Here is an 18724-nt window from a genome sequence, read left to right as displayed (position 1 = left end):
GTTCAATTTTTACATTATTATCATACAGTTAAAAACATTTTTATTGTGGCTGTTTTATTTTCTTCAGCTATTAATGTATTGATTTATATTCACATTCTTACGTTTTATTTTATTTTATAAAAACATTATTTCAATATTTTTCTTACATGTACCTTAACCTGTGGAGCTTCTTCACGAATTAAATTATGATTTTTTTAAAATTATATTTTATTAAATTTTATTGTATTTTATTTCCAATCTTCTTTTAGTTTTTTATTGATTTTTTTTAATGTTGAGGGCTATTCTGTTGTTTCCTTTACTCATTTTTATTCCATTTTAATTTAATTGTTATTTTTAAATTTACCCCGAGCTCCTTACTAAATTACAAATGTTTATTTTTTTATATTTATTATTATATGACATTTTAACTTGTTAAGCTCATTTTATGTGACTTTATTTATTAGTTTACACGTAACTGAGTCCCTTCTAGGGTAACTTGTATCTTATCGTACAATATCGTTCTGTTGTACAGTTTTTTACTGAACTGTTTTTCGCTGACTGCTGGTACTTTTAAAGTACATCCAGGGCTCCAGGGGGCGCTCTGTCATGTGTTTTCAGCTCGTTAGTTTGTCCTGAAAGAAAACACACGTCTTTTTGTGTGTTTTCTTTTTGTGGCTCAGCTAGCTTTCTGCAGGAAATCTGACCATCTGCATCGATTAAAGGTGAACGATTAGCTGTACCTGAACATTTGTGCATGCAGTTCAACTCTTTTCCTTTAATGTTAAAGAGCCAACTAGTTCATAGTGGAGAAATCTGAACCTCAGAGCTGCCTCTATCTACTGATTAGCTGTTCGTTGCTAAGCTAATGGTTGTGATGGCTGACTTCGGCTGCAGGGTCGTGCTGAATGTTGACTCTATTCTTGCTGTTATTTAAAAGAATAAACAGAAAAGACTTGAGCAGAAAAATAGGTCGTGGCGGATTATTTATTAGAGAAAAAATGTTTCGTTAAAATGTGAAGTATCGCTGCTCACGTCTCACTTCTACTTAAAACAGAACATTTTGAATGGAAGTCTTGTTATAACAGGAATGATCAAAATAAACATTTAAACGTGCACTTATAAAAAAGGAATACAAAATTATAATGAAAAATTATAATAGTAGCTTATATAATCTACATGTATGTGAAAATTAAAATATTATAATAGAAAAAATGGTCTTAATGGCAATTGCATGAATTATGGGCAAGAGCTGTGCAGTTACATAAATAAACAGTAAAATACTTACTGTAATCACAAATGATTATTTGACATAATAAACACAATTACAGATTTTGTAAATAATACAAGTAGTTATTGTACATGTATATAATAATATAATAATTGTATTATGAACAATAATTCTCTTGTTTATTGTCTATTTATATGTTAATGCATACCTGCATCAATGAATGAGTAGCATACAAGCATGTACAGATAAAAACTACGAACAAATACCTGGACATGTAATATTAATATTCATTAATCATTAATTAATAATATATTTCCTGCTGAGTGGAACTGCTTTTACTCAAATTCAGCTCCATCACCGTGCAGACCTACATCTTTCAGCTGCTCCATCCCACCCCATCCCTGGGATCTTCCTTTGTGTCACCAACTGCCTGCATGTCCTCCTCCACTACATCCATGATTCTTCTCTGAGGTCTTCCTCTCTTCCTCCTCCCTTGCAGCTCCATCTTCAACATCCTTTCTCCTCCTTTGCACATGTCCAAACCACCTCAGGCTCGTGTGTCTAACTTCTCCTTCTGATCTTTTTATTTCTAAGTCTTTCCATCCTGGTCACTCCAAACAAAAATAAAACTTGGATAATATTTAGTATTTATGAATAAATGTTAAGTGTTTTTCACACGTAGACTTTGGTGGGCCGCCCAGAGGGATGAAGAAAGTTTACCTATAAACCCCGAGTCAGAGATGAGGGGTGTCACAAGGGCAGTTATCGACTTTCTCTGCTAAACCAGACTTTGTCCTTGAGGCTCTGAGTGCGCTCTCATATAAAGGGGCCTTTCACACATTATAGGAGTATTCTTCCACACAAAATGATCTGTTATGAGTCCAGCATGTTCCAAGCTAGCACACCACTCAGGTGTGTTTTGAGATTTATTTTTATTGTTTTATCAATTTCAGACAGCATCTCAGTCAGTTCACTATCACATATTCCCATATGCTCTTATTTTGAAAGTTGATTCACTATTGACAAACTTGCATCGGCCCTTCCTGTCTCCCGTTTTTCCAACAATAGGCTGATCAGAGTGCTTTTGCTGTGACTGCCAGACTCTGATCCTGTGGTCAGACTGACTTTGACTTCACCGTCTTGGGTGATGTTAGTCCTTGTTCTGCTCTTTGAGATGGAGCTGCTCTCTAACCAGGATGTGATGCAGGTGGAGGATTGTTTCATGAGCTGCCACGCCGAGCAGAACGAGGACGCCAGTCACAAACCAATATTTACTGTCAGGAAATACTGTGTATATGGTATTGATTTATTGATATATCTCAGAAAGACTTTTTATGCCTTCATTCTGTAGTATTTTATCTGTTTGCTGCGTATGTAATACATTTTTCTCCTTTCAGACGGCTTCCAAGCAGTCGACCGTTCAAAGCGGAGGTGCAGGAAAAGCATCATCATCCTCGGTCATGGCCGGAAACAAAAACTGGGATGGCGCCGGTGGGATGGACCAGATAACAGTCGTGAGAATAGACGACACTCACATCGCTGAAGAGGAGTCACACGTTGACGGGAAGGTGTTCTACGAGGTGGAGTGCTCGCTGCCTGCAGAGGACGAGGTCGTGGGAGAGGATGACGATGACGGCGTCTACGTCATCGAGTATTCAAACCCTGAAGAGGAGGGGGAGAGTTACCAGTTCACGATGTCCGTAGATCGGTCGCTCCCAGCGAAAGAGCCGATTGTTAAAACTCCGGTGGTCAGCGAGAACCCCGGAGCTCTGCTGCCGTCTAGACCGGCGAGGTTGCGACCTCAGGTGAGCCAGAAGAGGAGGTTGGTAACCGAGGAAGAGGAGATCAAAAGCGAAGAGTTCACGGTGAGCAATACGAGCGTGCTGGCGCTGGGAGAGGATTACAGCGATGTGATGGAGATGAACTCGGGCTCAGGTAAGAAACTGGTGTGCACGATGTGCCCGCCGCCCGGTAAGCTTTTCAAGAGGGCGTCTGGGCTGGCGGTGCATTTAAAGCAGATGCACCACATGGAGGGGAAGAAGACGTTCTTCTGCAACTCCTGCCAGCAGTCACTCCGCACTCAGATCGAGCTCGACGCGCACACGAGGCGCCACGCCAACCAGGACGCCGTGTTCGTCTGCCGCCTCTGCGCAGCCGAGGAGGAAGCCGGCACGGAGGAGAAGAAGGGGTTCAAAGGGTCCAGGTGGGGCCTGAAGAAGCACCTGGAGAAGGAGCATCCAGGTGTTATCCCACGCTGTGACATCTGCAACAAAGGCTTCAAGACGCTCGTGTCGTACCTCGCCGACCAGTTCCGGCACGTCGGGGTGTCGCCGTACTACTGCGCCAAGTGTCAGATCTACGAAATGACTGAGCGCGGTCTGAGCGTGCACATCAGAAACCACAACAAGAAGAAGATGACTGAGCAGAAGGCTAATGAAAGCCGCCTGCAGACTTTTGAAGTCTCCGCCGGTGCTGATAACTCGGCGACAGACGACTCCGACTTCTGACGCTCCAGACTCACCGTTTAGCTTCGTGTTCGAGTGAAGCGGCTCACAGACGTCAGGGTCAAATCCCACATTTTATGCATCTGAACTGAACTTTGGGCAGAAAAACTTTTCCCCTAACAGTTAGAAAACCTTTTTTGTGTGTGTGCAGTTAATGACCAAACATGTTACTGTTTAAGTAGAAGTGTCTAAGATTTATTTGAATTCCCTTCCTTTATTTTCAATTAAGGATAATCGTAGTTGATGAAACGGGACAAAAAACTTGTCTCAAAGAAAAACGTCCAGGAAACGGTCAGAATCAGCACAGGCGTCCATATAATAGAGGTGGGAATCACCATACATCCCACGATACGATATTATCACAATACTTAACGCACGATACGATATTATTGCAATTTTTTAAAATATTTTGCGATATTCAGATTCTGTCCATAAAGGTAAACTTTATCAATATTCATTTTATCTAATAACAAAGTCTCACACTCAGTCTTTCTCTCATTTCAGTCAGTTTTATTGTTGACAAACTGAACGGTTTGTATTACAGTCTAGTCCAACTTAACTGAATGCAACCATCTGGTACAATTATAGCTATTTATGAAAACTATGCAGCCCATTCAGCAACTGAAGAATTTCAAAGTAAATTAAAACAAAATATAATTTTACATTAAATAAAAAAGTTTTAAACTTAATTAAAATAAAACATGTCTTAAATTAAAATAAGTAAACTGTCATGTTTATTGCTGCCAAAAACACTGGTCAGCTGACCTCAAGAAGTTACGACAGAAGACAGATTCAAAGCTGTTCATTTGCCTTTTTCGTTGAGTATGTGTTATACCTTTTCTGAAGGAGCTTTCCAAGGTGAAAAAGCTACAAATATTTAAAAAGACCCAAAAAACTTTAAAATACACATAACTTTGTGTAACAGGAATACAGATAATTAGCATTAATGGTCCCTGAATACTCAATGTAGGACTCTTTTAGTGGACTCTGGCCACACATTGGAAACCAATGAAATGTTACAGTCTTAACTGCGTTTGTGAAGTTTGTACTGAAATATGCATCAACACTAAATCAAGCATAAAACTCTTTTCGAGGCTAAAATGTGGCTTTTAAAGAGCCGGCCGTGTGTAATTAAATTGCCACAGAGCTCACTCGTTGCAGGAGCCGAAACCTTTCAAATGTTATTTTAAACTCATCCTGTCATAACTGTACGTTTTATCTTACAGGAGGTGAAAATCATTCGAATATGAACTGAGTTTGCTGCATAACACTGAAAAGAGATGCAACGAGCTGTGTTATGAAGCGTTTTAGTTTTTCTTCTTTTTAATTGAAATGCAGTGAAATCGCAGGTTTGCTGTGTTAATTTTTTTGCATTTTTGTTCTTTGCTGTGGTGATTTCATTTTTTGCCTGCAACATTGCATTAAAGGGAAATGCCACTGATTCTTAGCGCTGCTGTTTTCTGTTCACATTTTTACCCTGGAAAGTGAGTGTGGATGAGTTTTTATACTGAAGGGGGTTTACAAGGTGCTTCATGTGTCACAGTTTTTTTATTTTGCAAGTTTTTAAAAACATTTCTTTAATAAAAAAAATTAATTGAGAGCAACAAGCAGACAAAAAGCCAACAAACGACAAATCTCATCTCAGTTGACATAAGCTAAATATTGCATCTTTCACAATAAAACGCTCCTGAGGTTCACGTTCTGTGAAATTATTTTTTATTCAAATGACAGGTGTAGTGTAAACATACATTTATGCTTTGCACTTAAATGCTGTAAAAACTACAAAGATAAATATAAAGTCGACATTTGGCTGCATTCACATAAAAAAGGTTGTTTCCCATTTTAAAAACAGCTTTTAACAGCCTGTTTACGGAGGCCTCGTGTGACACCTGGAGCTCGACTGGCTCATTCCTCCATCACCTCAGCAAACAGGACTAGCTGCCTCTGCTACTGGTCAAGCATCTTCTGATGCAAGCTGTGTTTCTAACTTTAGTCTGTAGCACCATGTTGGTGAAAGATGACAGGAGACGAGCTGTTGGCATCCCCACAGCAGGTGAAGCCAAAGTAGGCAGCTTTTGAAAAAAAATTTCTTCTTTCGGTTAGATGTTAATCAGGTAGAGTTCATAATATTTTCCTCCATCCAGCAGCTGCTCGTGACTGTTTGTGCACATTTTTACAGCAATAATAATGCATGTTATCAAAAATGGCTTTAAATCTAATGAAAACATATTTATCTTGCAGCCAAACCCAACTACAGCAACCAGATGTTCTTTCTTTACTGATGTTGGGTTTTTTAAACGTCCATGCACATTTTTCTGCTGTTTTCTATGTGTAGTCCCATTGGAGCACTATTAATCTGAATTTGATCGTCTAGAAAAATGTATTTGTGGATGAGGGTTATTGAGTCTGGGCTGTGTCGTGTATTTTAACATTTTTATATTGAAGGCACAAACGAGCATCAAGAAACAAAGAGACACAAAACAGGTTGTCAGAGGTAATACAATAAAACACAGTCAGTAGGTGACTGTGGTAACGGTTATTTAACATCAGTGAAAGACAAAACAACAACAATATCAACAAAAACGATGCATGTTTCCTCCCTTTTTTCCATCTGTAAGTCAAATTTTCAGGTTATTATCAAACTTGAAATTACAGTTCAGGTTGGGCTCAGACTCGAAACACTGAGAAAATTATAAACTGACAACAAAAACACTTTGAACTCTAACCATAAACTGAAATTGTGACTTACTGATGTGGAAAACAAGTTTTTTCAGTGGCAGGAACAAGCTTCCACACACCCAGCTTTTGGCATTTATAACAGGTGGGCCCTGTTAAATACTGCAGCACTGTGAGCACATTTCTGCTACTACTACTGTTTTCTTTCTTATTATGTTTACTTTTAACTCTTATTGCAAAAATAAATTTACTCTGGTGGGAGAGTGCAGATAATTTTTTGCTTTAACAGTAAAAAAACAGTGAAAGTGAAAGTACAGATGCAGTGCCTGGGTTCAAGTCTGACCTGTGGCCGTTTGTTGTGTGTCTCTCTGCTTTCTGTCTGTCTTCACTATTCAATAAAGGCAAAAAATTTAAAAGTACAGATACTGGTGTTTCTGATAAACTGATACTGGTGTTTGTAAACATTGTGTATTGTAGTGCTCTGCAGAGTTCACAGCACCACAGGACAGTCCACCTTAACGGAGCTGAGACAGGTGACCTGGTTATGTCAGTTTTGAACCACGCTACATACAAGATGTGTGACGGGCTGATTTGGTATTTTAAGTTTATTTTAGTTTGTTATCCCAGCAAAGTCACCTGACATAAGATAAGATAAGATAACCTTTATTAGTCCCATGCGTGGGAAATTTGTTTAAAGTTAAAGGTTCTTTCAGATCAGATTTTTGTTTTTAAAAGGCCGCAGACCATGAAATAAGTAAACATTTATCAGCCATCATTATCACAGAGCTAAATGCAAACAACAGCAACAAACACGTTCTATAAAATCACATCTCTAATCATCGCATCATCTGTCTACTGTCACCCAGTCGTCCTGAGACCTGCAGCTGTTACTGGGCGGGATTTGAATGATGCCACCAATCAGGAAGAGAGTGAGTCACTAAGGCACCGGAGTTACTGGGCGGGATTTGTGCAGCTAATACTTTATTTATTGACAAATATAGTCATATATGTTGGTGGGAGATAGGCCAAGATAAACAGTGTTCGGGGACCCCGCCCCTCCCTGAGCCTGGTTCTGCTGGAGGTTTCTTCCTGTTAAAAGTAAGTTTTTCTTCCCACTGTCACCAAAGCGCTTGCTCATAGGGGGTCATCTGATCGTTGGGGTTTTTCTCTGTTCTCTTTGTATTATTGTAGGGTCTTTACCTTACAATATAAAACACCATGAGGCAACTGTTGTTGCGATTTGGTGTTATATAAATAAAATTGATTTGAATATTCTTTTGAAGAAATGTACAAACGGTGGATTTGATCCCAGACTGGATTTCCAAAGAGGGTTAACGGAGGAGCTTTAGAAAGGATCCCAGTGTATCGCAGCCTGTGTAGAAGGTTTGGTTTCTGAAAACGGTGCAGTCCACTCTGCAGCGCTGACAATCATCTACACTTCCTCTCACTCTTCTGTCAGTCGCTGCTGGATGAATGTCTACGTCCCAACAATATGGCCACAATCAGAGCGTCTCTGCACACGAGGACATACGTTCACTTACGCATCGGTGACTCCCACCTGAAAAGAGAAACAATTGAGGTGATAAGTTAGTGTTTACAGAGACTCACGCAGTCAGCTGTCAGTCACTGATGCAGCACATGAGCAGCATAGCAGCTTCCTCAGCGCTCATGTTTCCTTAAGCATGCTGAGTTCAAAGACTTGCATGCTTGTATTACAGAGGGGTTGCTACCATACAACATAAAATGCCTTGAGGCGACTGATGTTATGATTTGATGCGACATAAATAAATTTGAATTCAATGGATTCAAGTCTTTTTTTCTCAGCAGATTTCACTCAAGACAAATTTAATGTTGAATATTTAGAAAAGTGCCCTGAAGGCCATAGAATCTATAAAGGGGAGATCATGAGGAGGGGACTTCTATGACAGGCTGATTGGTGAGGCTGAAGCAGATTAATAACAACCTCCTACTGACCTGAACGTCTCCAGTCTGTAGTCTGGATTCTTCTGAAGATCAATCAGTGCTGTCACGTCATAATTCTTCAAGTAGTTGTTGCTCATGTCCAGCTCTCTCAAATGGGAGGGGTTCGACTTCAACGCTAAGACCAGAGGATGGCAGCTGTACCTCGTCAATCTGCATTCCCACAGTCTGAATAAAAAATAAAACAGGTTTAGAAAAACAAACTCCCACTTCACAAAGTTAGGTGTTTGATAATAATGTGTTCAGAGAAGAAGAAAATTTAACATAGAGAAGTTTAGAAAACTGCAACGCAAAAACAAAATAATAAAGGCAAATAGATGCAGTGATTCAAACTGAGGAAGTGGAAAAGAAAAATGTTGACTGACTTTAGAATCTCCAGCCTACAGTCTGGACTGCCCAGAAAATCACACAGGTAGTCCACACCATCATCCTTCAGCTTGTTGTTTCCAGACAGGTCCAGCTCCCTCAGATATGAGGGGTTGGACTTGAGAGCAGAGACCAGAAAACTACAACTGTAGGATGACAATCTGCAGATCCTCAACCTAAATGAAAAATAAAGATCACCTAAATAACATATTTTACAATCAAATCGTATTTTAGGTTTTAAGTGTGTTAACATTTCCTAATCCTGCAAACCGCCATCAACTGAAAAGCAGGAAACCAGAATAAAAGAAAACTCTGACCTCAGAGCCTCCAGTCGACAATCTGGACTCTCCAGAAAAACACAAAGCAGCTCCACTCCTGAATCGTGCAGCTTATTGTCACTCAGGTCGAGCTCTCTCAGATGGGAGGGGTTGGACATGAGCGCACGGACCAGAGAATCACAGCTGGTCTCTGACAACCTGCATGAACTCAAACTGGACACAGAACAAAACAGTTTAAACTCCTAGTTGAGAACATTTAGTGTTCACAATCTCAAACCTTTTATTAAACAGGCCTGAGAGTCAAACTATGTTATTGATGAGCTTGGATTTGGATTTGGCTCGATCTTCAGCAGGAAAAGACGAGTTCAGACTCTTTGTAGATTCAAATACGCATCTATAGTCATTAGCGTTAGTCATAAACATATTGAGATATTAGATATTAAATTATATGTTTGTGAAAATCTGATCACTGAACACTTGGGGGAAGAATTATTATTATTTTTTGAATTTAAAGTATGAACTGACTTCAGAAACTCTAGTTTACAGTTGTGACTTTTGAGTCCACCAGTCAGCAGCTCCATTCCTGGGTCTTTCAGGTAGTTTCCACTCAGGTCCAGATGTACCAGGTGGGAGGGTCTGGACTTCAGGGCTGAGGCCACGACTTCACAGTGAGTATCTGAGAGCTCACAGCCAGGGAGTCTGTCACACACATTAATACACATACAACAAAATGTGTTACAATACATTTATAGACCCCATACAGTCCGCAGTCTGCTACACTCCCACATCAGATTCCCCAAAGATATCGAGAGGCCATCTTTTCCAGGAAAATGTTATTGTCCACTGCATTTAATGTGACTTTGGGCTTCTTCAAATTCATGGGCTGCATCCTCCTGAGGCCGCATTTGTTGGCCGATTGCGTCACAGCGATGTGACAAAGGCTGTCTAAAGTCGTAGACTCCGACAAATGAGGCCGACAAATCCATCCTCCTTTTCCCCAGATTTGAAGGATGGGTTGGGTGTATCCTTTGTGGCCCACCATATCCCAGAATTCATAGTGCGGCCCAGCCAATTCCAATTTCCAACAATGGTGGCCGTTACTAAGTTTTATTATTAGTCTTTCTGGGTCACAAAATAAACTTTTAAGATATTTTCAGGTGAGAATGTCGCTGTGTAAACTTCTAATATCTGCTCAGTTTTTTAAGATATCACATATTTGTAAAAGTGCTCCGACGTTTTCTGAGACATCTGTTACCCACCAGCTCGATAGCTAGCCGGGGTTCAAGGCTCACTAGAGCTGGCGAGAACAGCAAACTCGTTTTCAAACCCAGGGTGGTCTTTCGCTACTCAGGTTAAACATAAGTTACTTAGATAATTTAAAAATGTTATTGTTTGGCTTTTTTCAGTGTTTTATTAGTTCGTAAGTTAATTGGTTTGGCTGAGATTAAAGTTCGCTCACTTCTGGCCTACCCGGCCTTCGAAGGACCTGGCCCACGTAGACTGCAAAGGCCGGGTCCTCAGGAGGATGCAGCCCATGAATTTGGACACGGCTTTTGTCTACTTTTTATGGAGTTGAACTTACTGAACATACTCCCGTTAGTTTCATATCGGTACCAAATGATACACTGGTAGAGTCAAATACTACGTTTGACTCCAAAAGAAATTTCCACCTGGACTTACCGAGCCTTTCTGCAGTTTCTCACAGCTGGGATCAATCTCAGTCGTCCCTCCAGTGATGTCTTGTACCTCTTCAAGTCAAGCTCCTCCAGAACCTCCTCTGACATCTGCAGCATGTAGGCCAGAGCTGAGCAGTGGATCTCAGAGAGCTCCTTCTCTGATCTGTTTTCTGACCTCAGGAACTCTTGGATCTCCTGAGATACCGAGAGGTCATTCATCTCTATCAGGCAGTGGAAGATGTTGATGCTTCTGTCGGGGGCGATTTTTGTTTTCTTCTCCTTGAGGCTGTTAACGGTTCTCTGGATGATTTCTGGAGTGATCTCTGCCTTGCCCAGCAGACTTCCTAAGATTTTCTGGTTGGATTCCAGAGTGAGGCCATGAAGGAAACGAACAAACAGATCCAAGTGGCCATTTTTACTTTTGAGGGACTTGTCCATGACTCTGCTCAGAAAGACATCCAGAGATGTGTCACTGTTTGTGTTGTCCCACTTTGTCCCTGGGAATTGCTTCAACACCTCTATGTCCTTGTTAGTGTAACAGTGAAACATGTAGACGGCAGCCAGAAACTCCTGAATGCTCAGATGAACAAAGCAGTAGACTGGTTTCTCGAAGATCACACACTCTCTTTTGAAGATTTCTGTACAAACCCCTGAATACACCAAGGCCTCATCGGGATCCAGACCACACTTCTCCAGGTCTTCTTGGTAGAACATGATGCTTCCGTTCTCCAAATGTTTGTATGCCAGCCTTCCCAGCTTCAGAAGAACCTCCCGATCAGCCTCTGCTACCTCCTCTGCCATCTCTTGTCCCTCATGATATTTGTGCTTCTTTCTCTTCATCTGAACAAGAAGGAAGTGTGAGTACATATCCGTCAGGGTCTTGGGCAGCTCTTCCCTCTGCTCTGTAGTCAACATGTCTTCAAGGACTGTAGCGGTGATCCAGCAGAAGACTGGGATTCTACACATGATGTGGAGGCTCCTAGATGACTTGATGTGGGAGATGACTCTACTGGACCGTTCTTCATCACTCAGTCTCTTCCTGAAGTACTCCTCCTTCTGCTCATCCGTGAATCCACGTACTTCTGTGACCCTGTCGACATATCTAGAAGGGATCAGATTGGCTGCTGCAGGTCTGGAAGTTATCCAGATGAGAGCCGAGCGAAGCAGACTCCCCTCGATGAGGTTTGTCAGCAGCTCACAGACTGATGACTTCTGTGTGACATCTGATATGATCTTTGTTATGGTGAAATCCAGTGAAAGTCTGCTTTCATCCAGGCCATCAAAGATGAGCAAAAGTTTACAGAGATCCAGGTTCTCCGCTGTGACCTTCTTTAATGTTGGATGGAAAACGTGGAGCAGCTCCAGAAGACTGTACTGCTCATCTCGTATCAGGTTCAGCTCTCTGAATGAGAGCAGAACCACCACATTAATGTCTTGGTTTTCCAAGCCCTCTGCCCAGTCCAGAGTGAACTTCTGAACCGAGAAGGTCTTCCCAACTCCAGCGATGCCATTTGTCAGAACGACTCGGATATCTGTTTGTTGGTCAGGTAAGGCTTTAAAGATCTCATGGCACTTGATTGGAGTGTCCTGGTGGGTGTTCTTGGAAGGTGTCTCAAGCTGCCTCACCTCATGCTGCGTGTTCACATCTTCAGGCCGCCCCTCCGTGATGTAGAGCTCAGTGTAGATCCTGTTGAGGAGGGTTCCTTCGGTTTCATGAGTTCCTTCAGTCACACGTTCACATTTCCTCTTCAGTATGAGCTTATGATGATCTAAAACCTCCTGCAAACCACCATCAACTGAAAAGAAGGAAAACACAATATAAGAAAACTCTTAAATGTCTGAACAAGAAGATAAACTCCAGTTTTCAGAAATGAAGCTACCAGCAAATAGATGTTCAGTCTTACTTGGTATCAAGCTGCTCGGACTGGCTGTCTGGACTCCAGCTGTGGTTCCTGAGTGGTGCCAGGAGGGCAGCTTTGATGAAGCAGACCAGTCCCTGCATGAAGTGAAGCACTGTCTGCAGAAGTGTCATAAATATCAAAGTTTAATAACATGCTGGCTTACAGAAAAATATCATTATTGAATCATATTTAAATACAACACCTCTGTTTTATTTCTGCTTTAACAGAATCACACATGTAAATGAGGTAATGATTAGTAAAGTCATCCATGTGCCCTAATGCTAATACCCTCACCGACAGCTTTATGTTATTGGTTTTGATTTGGCAGGATTATTGAAAGAAAATCAAAAACTATTGTACAGTCTGACCAATCACTGACGCTATGGTCCCTGCTACAGAGCAGAGGAACCCTCTGGCTTTTTATCAGTGCACCGGAGCACAGCTGCAATAGTGCATCTGTGCATGGGTAACTTCCACATCTGTTAAAGCACCATTAATGCTGGATAGTAGCTTTTAGGACAATATATGCTGCAGCTGAGACAATAAGTTTTTAAAAAGGCCAAACTACAGTTTGTATACCGACAGGACGACTAAGCTTTAGCAAAAGACTAGTAGACCAAACTAAAAAGTCAGAATGTATCAGGAGAAAAGTTACATTCAGGCCTTTATGTCTTGGAGACATAAGTGAATTGCATCCTGCTTTGTGTATGCGATAACAATGAAAATAATGTTTTCACAGGACCTTTGAAAATCTAAGTGCACCCTTACTGCTTCCATAGCGATTAGGAGGGCACGTATCATCTAGGGGCTTCCAAACAAATGCCCTTCATTGAATAATCAAATGTGAACATCTCTATAAAAGTAAAAGCTTAGACAGTTTGCTAATACGATTGGACAATGGACAAATAAATGTCAACAGCTCTGTGTTGTAATTAACATTAACAACTATTTAGAGAAGAAGCGGTCTCTTACTTTGTGTGTGAGGGTCCGGGTTGATTCCTTAAGTCTGGAGGGGCATCTCTGGATATGTCACTCTTCATAGACAGCCAGTCGGATACTGAAGATGCCACTCTGTGTCTGTGCTGCCCACCTCTGGAAACACAAAGATAATAAACTGGAACCTTCCTGTTTTTTATATTAGATGCACAAAGAACTGCAAGAACTCCTTTATTCATGAGTTTATGTTGATGCTCGTTAAACAAGTTCATCACTGAAGCTTTGCTGTGTTCATAGGAATGCATTCTTAGTTTTCTTCCTGCTTCAACATGAGTCACCTTCACCTCTGTTTACAGCACAAACTGAGTCTTACTCTGTGTGTGAGGGTCCAGGTTGATTCCTTAAGTCTGGAGGGGCTTCTATGGAAATGTCACTCATCATGGACAACCAGTCGGATCCTGGAGACGCCGCTCTCTGTCTGTGCACGAATGTAGAATAAATCACAAATTGCTCTTATTGTGTCAGAATCAGATTAAGTGGACTAAAGTTCAGGATTTCTTTAGTAAAACCTGAATGTTCCCATGCATCATGATACTAAAACCTCACAGCTGCATATGTAGTGCTGTGCTTTATAAAGAATGGAGTTAAAATATATCAACAGATAACTTGGGATACACACCTCTGTTTTCTTTTTTCCAGTGTTAATTGTAGATTAGCATTTTAAACTGTGGAAGTCAAAACACTTTTACCTAAACTGCTGTAAAACTGTGTAAAATGGAGATCAGCTCAATCCTCTTTACATCACAGTACAAAGACAACATCCTCAAACTGGTAAAATAACTCCTCATTTTGAATTTTATCTCAGTTTGGGCGCTGACCAGATGTGTCTGCAGCCACGTGAACAGAAAAACAGGAGAAAGAAAGTTTTTATTTCGAGTGAGTATCTGATTGAACGTATGTGTAGTTTCTCAGTCATCCAGGTCATGGTAGTTTAGCAACATGTTCTCACTCCCAAAGCATAACATTTTACGCTAGCTGACAAATCGTCTGTATATTACACTTTGGCCACCCAACATGTCCCTATGTTACAAGTTCAGAAAAATGTGGAAACAATATAACCATTTAGAATGAATCCACACATGTACGTTTATTCTACCTAAATCGCTTTGGAAAATACTACCTAACACGATTAAGGTCATGGTTAGGGCTGGAATACACGACTGTGTTATACCTTATAAACCCAGTTTTTAAATCAATAAGTAGTTTCCTAGAATAGAGCGATATATGTGATCTAATAGTTCTGCTTAAGAAAGCGTTGTTCTTCGGTCTGAAAGTTAACCATCAGGTCTGTTCTCAGAAGAAGCGGTCTCTTACTTTGTGTGTGAGGGTCCGGGTTGATTCCTTAAGTCTGGAGGGGCATCTCTGGATATGTCACTCTTCATAGACAGCCAGTCGGATACTGAAGATGCCACTCTGTGTCTGTGCTGCCCACCTCTGGAAACACAAAGATAATAAACTGGAACCTTCCTGTTTTTATATTAGATGCACACAGAACTGCAAGAACTCCTTTATTCATGAGTTTATGTTGATGCTCGTTAAACAAGTTCATCACTGAAGCTTTGCTGTGTTCATAGGAATGCATTCTAAGTTTTCTTCCTGCTTCAGCATGAGTCACCTTCACCTCTGTTTACAGCACAAACTGAGTCTTACTCTGTGTGTGAGGGTCCAGGTTGATTCCTTAAGTCTGGAGGGGCTTCTATGGAAATGTCACTCATCATGGACAACCAGTCGGATCCTGGAGACGCCGCGCTCTGTCTGTGCACGAATGTAGAATAAATCACAAATTGCTCTTATTGTGTCAGAATCAGATTAAAAGGACTAAAGCAGCGGTCCCCAACCCCCGGGCCAGGGACCGGTACCAGTCCGTGAGTCATTTGGTCTCGGGCTGCGAGAGTTGAGGCTCGGGTGTGAAATTTATGGTTTTCAGTGTTTTTATCGCCATTTGTTATCATTTTTATGGGTTACTTGGTTTCCCTGGGTCTTTTCCTGTGTCTTATGAAAAAATCTTCGTTTTTTTTGGTACCAGTACTGGTTTCATTTTGTTGTATTTATCCGTGACACCTTAAAGGCCGGTCCGTGAAAATATTGTCGGACATAAACATGCCTGACTGCACAGGTCACAGAGAGATCATTTTTAAGACAGGTAGGATCTCAGCCACGATAACAAAAATATTTCTGTAACTCCAATAAAATGTTCTAGCCTATGCAATAAAATACAGGGATCCATAGTGTCAAAGGCAGCCTTAGATCATTAAAGTAATAAAAGTAAAGTGTGATCATTGTCTGCATTCACCAACAAATCGTTTACCACTTTGATTAAGGCCGTTTCTGTGGAGTGATTTGGTCTAAAAACAGACTGAAATGGCTCAAACAGATTGTTTGTTGACAGATGCTCAGCAGGCTGCTTAAAAACAACTTTTTCAAAGACCTTAGGCAAAAAAAAGGTGTGAGGTGGGTCTATAGCTCGCACCAACAGCTCTAAAACTGTGTCAAATATAAATCAGCTCAATCCCCTTTACACTACAGTACAAGGACAACATCCTCAAACCAGTAAATAACTCCTCATTTTGAATTTTATCTCAGTTTGGGCGCTGACCAGATGTGTCTGCAGCCACGTGAACAGAAAAACAGGAGAAAGAAGGTTTTTTGAACGTATGTGTAGTTTCTCAGTCATCCAGGTTTAGGAGCTTGAAGAGAAGGCAACAGGACTTCTTTACGTTTTTTTATGGAGATGTTTCACCTCTGATCCAAGAGGCTTCTTCAGTTCTGCAGCATATGCAGTTTTTTAAGGGTTTATAAGGTGTAAAGTATCAGGTCTAATACAGATCCCAGAAAACCTCCAGTGTGTGTGAGGAAAACTCCTCATTTACATGAACAAATGTAATCTATCAGACAGATATAACTCAAATATAATATAAATATATATCTAATATAATCAATAAAAAGTTTCCTGGAATAGAGAGATATATGTGAACTAATAGTTCTGCTTTAAAAAACATTCTTCGCTCTGAAAGCTGACCATCAGGTCTGTTCTCAGAAGAAGTGGTCTCTTACTCTGTGTGTGAGGGTCCGGGTTGATTGCTGAAGTTTAGAGGGTCTTTCCTGGAGGAGTCACTCTTCATGGAGAAATAATCGGATCCTGGAGACGCCGCTCTCTGTCTGTGCACAAATGTAGAATAAATCACAAATTGCTCTTATTGTGTCAGAATCTGATTAACTGGACTAAAGTTCAGGATTTCTTTAGTACAACTCGAATGTTGATTTAATAATTCATAACTAATAAGAAAGCGTTGTTCTTCGGTCTGAAAGTTAACCATCAGGTCTGTTCTCAGAAGAAGTGGTCTCTTACTCTGTGTGTGAGGGTCCGGGTTGATTGCTGAAGTTTAGAGGGTCTTTCCTGGAGGAGTCACTCTTCATAGACAAACAGTCGGATCCTGGAGACTCTGCTCTGTGTCTGTGCTGCCCACCTCTGGAAACACAAAGATAATAAACTGGAACCTTCCTGTTTTTTATATTAGATGCACACAGAACTGCAAGAACTCCTTTATTCATGAGTTTATGTTGATGCTCGTTAAACAAGTTCATCACTGAAGCTTTGCTGTGTTCATAGGAATGCATTCTTAGTTTTCTTCCTGCTTCAGCATGAGTCACCTTCACCTCTGTTTGCAGCACAAACTGAGTCTTACTCTGTGTGTGAGGGTCCGGGTTGATTCCTTAAGTCTGGAGGGGCTTCTATGGAAATGTCACTCATCATGGACAACCAGTCGGATCCTGGAGACGCCGCTCTCTGTCTGTGCACGAATGTAGAATAAATCACAAATTGTAAAATGTACATTTAAAAAAGTGGAATGACTTACAAATCTCTCTCATTTTCTTTTTAAATTCATAGTAGAACACAGTAGAAGGATAAACATGGCCCTGTGGCAACTTTAGAGTCACGTTGCTGCTGTCAAATGAAGAATTAGCTCTTTTTTTTTTTTTTACAGATTGTAGCTTTCTTCAGTTTAAACATCTGATGTGTTTTATATAATTTGTTGTGAACAGTCGGTGATCTATGGAGGGCCTCGAGTGTCAGTCAAAGAATTTAATTTTAATCTGTCTACAACCTAAAGTGATTTCCACGTCTCCTCGTCACGCTGAGTTAATGTTAATGGATCAAGTTTAAGGCTGAGCCGCAGTGTAAAGTTCAAAGGACTCTAACATGCAGATGTTACATTAAGGACAGCGCAGAGCAGCGGTGCAGCATTTCTCTCTTGGCTGATATTCAGCATCCGTGCTGGTTTCTGCTCTTATATAATCAGCCGCTCCTCTGGTAATGTCTCTGACCGGGCAGTCAGTCGATCCACTCTGGGGGAAATGATGGCAAACACCACCTTTCGTGTGAGCCTGAATTAAAGGGATGCAACCAGAATGTTTTTCATACTTGTGGCCATATGGGGGCAACTAAAAATATTGGGGTGGCACACTTAACACAGAATTTCCAGTTTTAATATGCTGTCAAATTTAGGTTAATTGAAAAATATGGCAAAAAAGAGGCAGAAAATAATTTTGTGCAAAGTTAATTTCCTGCTGTTGAAGTCGACGTCAATGCCCCTCCCGGGTGCAGCAGCATGAGCATTGGGCGAAAACCGGGTCTTACTTTAGATCCCAGGCTCCGGGTCTGGGGTGGTTTCTCTTCAGAGGCCGGCAGCTTCGGTCCTCTTCTTCCGCCAAATCACTCATGTTCCCTCAGTCTGAGAGTGAAAGACGGACACGTGTCAGGTTCGGGAGTGAAACAGCTTTTTGAATCCTCCGCCTGATGAAAAGCTCCGTCTTTGCTTCCCTGCTTCACCCACGGAGACACCCTGACAGCAGAATAACGATCATTATGCTGAGATCACCCTGCTTCGCTCCTTCTGCTCCTCTGTCGGCTCCAAAATGGAGTCCAGCACTTTCACTTTCACTTCTCCCCCCGTGGAGCTGCTCCTCCTCTCTCCAGTTTCTGGAAATGACTGCATCTGCCAATTTAATACCTCAAACACGAATATTTAATAACAATCCTCCAAAATCGGACTAATAACATGAAACATGAAACATGAGGAGGGACTCTCAGCTTAGCAGTGGTTTAGGGAAACTCAGAGCACAGTGTGAGCAGTGAGGG

At 41.1% G+C, this 18724-nt stretch overlaps 2 protein-coding genes across 3 annotated transcripts; one reads left to right on the top strand and one right to left on the bottom strand.

The window, feature by feature from the left end:
• Positions 1 to 605: 605 nt before the first annotated feature.
• Positions 606 to 6003, top strand: LOC101466435 (uncharacterized). Of its 2 annotated transcripts, XM_012915796.4 has the most exons (3): positions 606 to 701; positions 2276 to 2505; positions 2605 to 6003. In XM_012915796.4, exons 2-3 carry the CDS (start codon positions 2503 to 2505, stop codon positions 3712 to 3714), a joined length of 1113 nt encoding a protein of 370 aa, XP_012771250.1. In that variant the 5' UTR covers positions 606 to 701; positions 2276 to 2502; the 3' UTR covers positions 3715 to 6003. The 2 variants fall into 2 exon arrangements, with proteins under 2 accessions (XP_012771250.1, XP_004574510.1); XM_004574453.5 differs by lacking the exon at positions 2276 to 2505 and having other exon boundaries at positions 618 to 701.
• Positions 6004 to 6130: 127 nt separating this feature from the next.
• LOC101472923 (protein NLRC3) lies at positions 6131 to 18511 on the bottom strand. The gene is made up of 15 exons (XM_076888440.1): positions 18224 to 18511; positions 17271 to 17375; positions 16934 to 17053; positions 16639 to 16743; positions 15235 to 15339; positions 14899 to 15018; positions 13898 to 14002; positions 13561 to 13680; positions 12592 to 12704; positions 10692 to 12483; positions 9537 to 9710; positions 9051 to 9224; positions 8733 to 8909; positions 8362 to 8535; positions 6131 to 7945 (listed from the first exon to the last, which is right to left on the bottom strand). Exons 1-15 carry the CDS (start codon positions 18304 to 18306, stop codon positions 7921 to 7923), a joined length of 3492 nt encoding a protein of 1163 aa, XP_076744555.1. The 5' UTR covers positions 18307 to 18511; the 3' UTR covers positions 6131 to 7920.
• Between the last annotated feature and the right edge of the window lie 213 nt (positions 18512 to 18724).

Source organism: Maylandia zebra, linkage group LG9, assembly GCF_041146795.1.
Source record: "Maylandia zebra isolate NMK-2024a linkage group LG9, Mzebra_GT3a, whole genome shotgun sequence".
In the NCBI taxonomy this organism is placed as follows: domain Eukaryota; kingdom Metazoa; phylum Chordata; class Actinopteri; order Cichliformes; family Cichlidae; genus Maylandia; species Maylandia zebra.
Note: the sequence above shows the minus strand (reverse complement) of the source record. Positions and strands in the feature narration are given on the sequence as shown.